This window comes from Mandrillus leucophaeus, unplaced genomic scaffold (assembly GCF_000951045.1).
Source record: "Mandrillus leucophaeus isolate KB7577 unplaced genomic scaffold, Mleu.le_1.0 Scaffold15, whole genome shotgun sequence".
In the NCBI taxonomy this organism is placed as follows: domain Eukaryota; kingdom Metazoa; phylum Chordata; class Mammalia; order Primates; family Cercopithecidae; genus Mandrillus; species Mandrillus leucophaeus.
The window spans coordinates 3,186,700-3,193,677 of NW_012101476.1; the positions used below are offsets into that span (position 1 = coordinate 3,186,700).

Below are 6,978 nucleotides of genomic sequence, written 5' to 3' on the forward strand. Positions count from 1 at the left end.
AAATAAATAAATAAATAAATAAATAAATAAATATAAAATAAAAAGGCATTCAGGAAAAATGTTTTGGAACTACACAGAAGTGGTGGTTGTACCACTTTGTGAAGGTAAATAAATGCCACTGAGTTGTTCACATTAAGATGCCAATTTTATATTATGTCATGTTCATCTCAATAAGTTTATAAAACATAAAATAAATAAGCAATGTTAAATATAATTAATTAATTTAATAAATGAAGGCACTCATAGTAACAACCTCTTTTCCAGGCAAGTAAGAGAAAACAAATTTATCTTTATAAGTTTTTGTCTGCATCCAAGTAGAAATAATAAATAGAGTTTTTCTATGATTTGATAAATTCTGACAATTATTTCCAAGACTGACCCACACTGTCTATCCAATCAGCACCCCCCTTTATTTAAAAAGGTATGGAACCCAAAGTTGCCCCAGTCTCTGAAAGTTGCAATCTTTCAGGTTGCGTCAATCATCCTTTAACTACAATCATCAGCACCTGGGTGTCACAATAAATGTCACTCTACATTCATGTAATACCTTATAAAGTCTATTCACATATATTATCATATTTAATCCTGATAAAAGAGAGAAGAAAGCATGATAGATTTTAAAGTTAAGGCCCTGGGGCCAGGTAAGGAGACTCATGCCTGCAATCCCAGAACTTTGGGAGGCCGAGACAGGCAGATGGCAAGACCAGCCTGGGTAGCACTGTGAGACCCTGTCTAGTCAGGAGTAGTGGCAAGCGCCTATAGTCCCAGGTACTCAGGAGGCGGAGGTGGGAGGATCGCTTGAGCCCAGGAAGTCCAGGCTACAGTGAGCCGTAATCACACCACTGCACTACAGCCTGGGCGACAGAGCAAGACCCTGTCTCAAAAAAATAAATAAAATAAAATAGGGCCCTGAGGTTCATTGAGTCATTCAGCTGCTACATTCAGAGCTAAACAGAACACAATTAGTTCTTCTGAGAGCAGTCCTCTTTCTGGTACCAAGGATCAGAAAAGCCCATAAAATGTTTATTCCTCTGCTTTAATTTATGTATATAAGGAAGTAAGCTGGAGGACGGGCATCTATTTTATTTCCTAGTATCTAGAAAACGAAGTTCCAAAGTAACGAATTCCCCCTCTGTCACATTAACCATCTGAATCAGCACCACTGGACAGAAATGAAATGCAAGCCATGAGTAATTTAAATTTTTCTGGCAGTCACATTAGAAAAGGTAAAAAGAAACAGGTGGAATTAATTTCTTTTCTTTTTGTTTTTCCTTTGAGATTGAGTCTTGCTCTGTCACCCAGGCTGGAATGCAGTGGCACAATCTCAGCTCACTGCAAAGTCTGCCACTCCAGGTAGAGCGATTCTCTTGCCTCAGCCTCCTGAGTAGCTGGGACTACAGGCACACGCCACAGCGGTGGCCAATTTTTGTATTTTTAGTAGAGACGGGGTTTCACCATGTTGGCTAGGCTGGTCTCAAACTCCTGACCTCAAGTGATCCACCCACCTCAGCCTCCCAAAGTGCTGGGATTACAGGTATGAGCCACCATGCCCAACCATTTCAATAATATATTTTATTTAAGTCAATATACTCATTATATTATCATTTCCATATCTAATAAATTTAAAAATTATTATTTTGGGTTTACATTTTACATGCTAAGTATTTGAAGTATGGTGTATGTATTATCTTTATAGCACATTAATCAGGACTAGCCACTTTTCAAGTATTCAGTAGCCACTGATGGCTAGTGGTTTCCATCTTGGACAGCATGGTTCTGAACATTCACTAAAATCCTCTGAGTTACCTCTTACCAAGGTGCCAGGCAGGTCTGCAGCTATGGTTTGTAGAAATGGATCGCTGAGGTTCTATTTCTGGTCCTGCCAACACTGCAGTAAGTAGATTTGGGTGAGGTTTGCTTAATTCCCCCTGCTTCAATCTTCCCATCTGCTGAGTTTCTAAATTGCCCTTTGTCTATTTAATGAGGAACCATGTGAAGCGTGAAGAGTATGTGAGGCCAGGCACAGTGGCTCATGCCTGTAATCCCAGCACTTTGGGAGGCCAAGGCGGGCAGATCGCTTGAGACCAGGAGTTCGAGACCAGCCTAGCCAACATGGCAAAACCCCTGTCTCTACTAAAAATACAAAGATTAGCCAGGCGTGGTGATGCATACCTGTAATCCCAGCTACTCAGGAAGCTGAGGCACATGAATTGCAATTGCTTGAACCCGGGAGGCAGAGGTTGCAGTGAGCCGAGATTGTGCCACCTGCACTCCAGCCCAGAACTGTGTCAGCTTTAGCATTGAAAGTTTCATGTCCTGCCTGAGCATGGTGGCTCATGCCTGTAATCCCAGAACTTTGGGAGGGCGAGGCAGGCAGATCACCTGAGGTCAGGAGTTTGAGATCAGCCTGGCCAACATGGCAAAACTCCGTCTCTACTAAAAATTACGAAAATTAGCCAGGCATGGTGGCACACGCCTATAATCCCAGCTACTTGGGAGGTCGAGGTAAGAGGATCGCTTGAGGCAGAAGGATCACTTGAACCCGGGAGGTGGAGATTGCAGTGAGCCAAGATCATGCCACTGCATTCCAGACTGGGCAACAAAGAAAGACTCCATCTCAAAAAAATATATATGTATTTTAATTGTTAGGGAGCATATCACACAAGGGTTTATAATTGTACCTGATGATTTTGTACATGATGGGGTTGGTGAAGAATGGCTCATCCAGCTCATTGTGGCCCCACTGCCTGTAGCACAACAGATCAATAATCACATCCTTGCGGAACTGGCGTTGGTATTCAAAAGCCAGTCGTGTGGCACGGACCACTTCCTCTGGGCTGTCTCCGTTGACATGGACGATGGCACAGCCCACAAGCTTTCCTGAAGGACAGAAGACCAAGCTGAAACAGGACAGTTAACACTGGCCCTCTCTAAGCCCTACTTCCTGCATCAAAAGACAGCCCAGTCCTCACAGGTAGATACTGGTTTGGTTAAGAACCCCAGCTTTGGAGACCAGCTGGCAAGTTCCAACTCTGGGACTTATTGTGTGACCTTGGTAAAGCTACAAATCTCAGCCTCCTTATCTATAAACCGGGAATAGGGGCTCCTATCTCTTAGTGATACTGCAAAGGTTCAATGAGTGAATGCACACACAATTGTAATGCCTAACAGTGCCTGGTACATAGTAGTTAATATTTATTTTGTTACTGTTATTATTATTACTCTCTTTCTCCCTGAGATAAAAGGGTCATTAAAGGATATACCCTAGAAAAAGATAAATTTTCTCCAAAGAAGTTCAAGAATGGATCTTCAGCATCTTCATCAGACTAATCATAAAGGATTCACATAGACAAGCCCAAGAGGCATCCAGTCCAGGCTGTTTGTATAAAAGGAGAATAGTTGCCATCATCAAACAGTCTTATAATCTGTGAAACTGGGAATGGGTAATAACAGCCCTGTCTTTCTCTTAAGACAACCAATTTCAGCCTGGAGCAGTGGTTCACGCCTGTAATCTCAGCAGTTTGGAAGGCTGAAGAGGATCACATAAGACCAGAGGTTCAAGACCAGCCTGGGCAACACAGTGAGACTCAATCTCTACAAAAAATTATTTTAAAAATTAGCTGTGGCTGGGTGCAGTGGCTCACGCCTGTAATCCCAGCACTTTGGGAGGCCAAGGCGGGTGGATCACCTGAGGTCAGGAGTTTGAGACCAGCCTGACCAACATGATGAGATCCTGTTTCTACTAAAAATACAAAAATTAATGGCGTGGTAGTGGACGCCTGTAATCCCAGCTACTCTGGACACCGAGGCAGGAGAATTGCTTGAACCCAGGAGGTGGAGGTTGTGGTGAGCCAAGATGGCGCCATTGCACTCCAGCATGGGCAACAAGAGTGAAACTCCATCTCTAAAAAAAAATTAGCTGTGCATGGTGGCATGTGTCTGTAAATCCCAGCTACTAAGGAGGCTGAGGAGAGAGATTCTGTTGAGCCTGGGATGTCAAAGCTGCAGTGAGCCATGACTGTACCACTGCACTCCAGCCTGAGTAACAGAGCAAGACTCTCAAAAAAACAAAAAACAAACAAAACAAACAAACTAAAAAACCCTACCAATTTCCATGGGTAAAAAAGAAGCTGACTTTGATTCTTCACATCTTATTTCTTTTCTTTTTTTTTTTTACTTTGAGACAGAGTTTTACTCTTATTGCCCAGGCTGGAGTGGTGCAATGGCCTGATCTCGGCTCGCTGCAACCTCCACTTTCCAGGTTCAAGTGATTCTCCTGTCTTAGCCTCCCGAGTAGCTGGGATTACAGGCATGCGCCACCATGCCCAGTTAATTTTGTATTTTTATTAGAGAAGGGGTTTCTCCATGTTTGTCAAGCTGGTCTCGAACTCCCAAGCTCAGGTGATCCACCTGCCTCGGCCTCCCAAAGTGCTGGGATTTCAGGCGTGAGCCACCACGCCCGACCTTCACATCTTGTTTCTAACTATACTATTTCACCAAGTTTAGTGGTTGAACACATCCCTTTTCACTAAGCCCCTGGGCACTCCAAGTTTGAATATCCTAGAGATAACAACTCTGGTGTTGTACTCATTGTGTTGATCTCTGACTTGTACCAGATCACCCATCCAGTTATAAGAAATTTGAGATGGCACACTGTGGCTCCATCCTTACTTCCTTGGATTGAAGAATCACACTGATATGCTGGACGTGGTGGCTCACATCTATAATCGCAGCACTTTGGGAGGCTTAAGCAGGCAGATCATCAGAGGTCAGGAGTTCGAGACCAGCCTGCCAACATGGTGAAACCCTGTCTCTACTGAAAATACTAGCAGGATGTGGTGGTGCAAGCATGTGGTCCCAGCTCTTCAGGAGGCTGAGTCAGGAGAATCACTTGAACCCAGGAGGCAGAAGTTGCAGTGAGCCGAGATCGTGCTGCTGCACTACAGCCTGGGTGACAGAGCAAGACTCTGTCTCAAAAAATTAATTCATTAATTAAATGAAATAAATGAAGGATAACCAGTGAGGCTCATTGTTCTGTGTGCACTAGAGGTTTCCCTGGGAATTTCACATCGGCCTCAGCAACATCAGTTCCTCCCTGTGTTACGTACCAATATCACTGCAGTATAAAGAAGACCTTCCTCTTTCAGCTGGAGTGGTATAACCCAGCTGGTTATTAACAATCAAATGGACACTCCCACCAATTCTGAAATGCGGGAGATTGGACAGCGTGAACGTTTCAGGAACAATCCCTTGACCACAGAAAGAAGCATCACCATGGACCTAAATCATGAGGCAAGGAGAGGGGTGGAGAGAAAAGAAACATAAGGGATTAAGAAATTTAGGTTTTCAGGTTGGAATTATTTATTTATTTATTTATTTTTTTTTTAATTTTTTGAGACAGAGTCTTGCTCCTTCGCCCAGGTTGGAGTGCAATGGCACAATCTAAACTCACTGCAACCTCCGTCTCCCGAGTTCAAGCGATTCTCCTGCCTCAGCTTTCCGAGTAGTCGGGATTATAGGCACGCACCACCACACTCGGCTAATTTTTTGTATTTTTAGTAGAGACGGGGTTTTACCACGTTGGTCAGGCTGGTCTCGAACTTCTGACCTCAGGTGATCTACCCTCCTCGGCCTCCCAAAGTGCTGGGATTACAGGCATAAGCCACAGTGACCAGCCTCGTTTATCATTATTTCAAAGAAAATGGCATTTTCACCTTTTATTTCAGAAGTCGATCTTAAGATCAGCTCAATATACTGGGTAAAAATGAAAGATTAAAATAGTTTAGAGTATTATAAATTATGTGAAAGGTAAACAGAATGTCTGGCTAATGATTTCAAGATTTCTATTTAGAAGCACCGTATCAGGCCAGGTGCAGTGGTTCACACCTGTAATATCTACACTTTGGGAGGCCAAGGCAGGAGGGTTGCTTGAAGCTAGGAATTTGAAACCAGCTTTGCCAACCTGGCAAGATCATGTCTCCACAAAACAAAATAAATCAGCCAGGTATGATGGCAAGCACCTGTAGGCCCAGCTACTCGGGAGGCTGAGACAGGAAGACTGCTTGAGCCCAGGCATTTGAGGCTGCAGTGAGCTATGATTGCGCCACTGAACTCCTGTCTGGACGAAAGATCGAGACCCCATCTCAAAAGAGAGAAAGAGAGAAAGAAAGAGAGAGAAAGAGGAAGGAAGGAAGGGAAGGAGGGAGGGAGGAAGAGAGGGAGTGAGGGAAAAGGGAGGGAGGAAGGAAGGAAAGAAGGAGAAAACAAGGAAGAAAGGAAGGAAGGAAAAAAGGAAGGAAGCAAGGAAGGAAGGAAAAAAGGAAGGAAGGAAGGAAGCGAGGGAGGGAGGAAGGGAGGGAGAAAGGAAGGAAGAAAGGAAGGAAGGAAGAAAAAAGGAAGGAAGGAAGGAAAAAAGGAAGGAAGGAAGGAAAAAAGGGAGGAAGGAAGGAAAAAAGGAAGAAAAGAAGGAAAAAAGGAAGGAAAGAAGGAAGGAAGGAAGGCAGGCAGGCCGGCCATATCATAATTAAATCCAATTCTGCCTACTCCCAATTTATTCACTACAAGTTTCTGGCCTGTGAAAAATTAAAACGCATAGGATAACATGGCTATTCACAGACAGAATATTTGCTTGTCTTATATATTTATCTATTTCTGTGGAATTTGAAGACTGATTCTGAAATCCAGCATTCATTATCTCCTGTAGTTAAAGGTTTGTATTTAAATGAATACTCATAGGAGAAACACGACCACAGCTCAAACCTCTAAAAGATACTTGTTGTGTTACCAAAAACTTGGAGAGAGGGTAGAAGAACGAACCACACTGATAATTTGTATTATTTGCCTTAATGCCAAAGGCCTTCATTTTAGAATAAACAAGCAAAAAAAAAATAGGCCAGGTGTAGTGGCTCATGCCTGTAATCCCAGCACTTTGGGAGGCTGAAGCAGGAGGATCATTTGAGGTCAGGAGTTCGAAACCAG

The 6,978-nt window shown here is 43.4% G+C and overlaps 1 protein-coding gene across 1 annotated transcript in view; it reads right to left on the reverse strand.

Moving 5' to 3' along the window:
• The window catches only part of DHTKD1 (dehydrogenase E1 and transketolase domain containing 1), a 61,510-nt gene that overhangs the window by 28,076 nt on the left and 26,456 nt on the right, over window positions 1-6,978 (reverse strand). The window contains exons 6-7 of the mRNA XM_011974895.1: window positions 5,109-5,280; window positions 2,682-2,880 (exon numbers count right to left, since the gene is read on the reverse strand). Of these exons, the coding sequence (XP_011830285.1) occupies window positions 2,682-2,880; window positions 5,109-5,280 (371 nt within the window). The remainder of the gene's footprint in view (window positions 1-2,681; window positions 2,881-5,108; window positions 5,281-6,978) is intronic.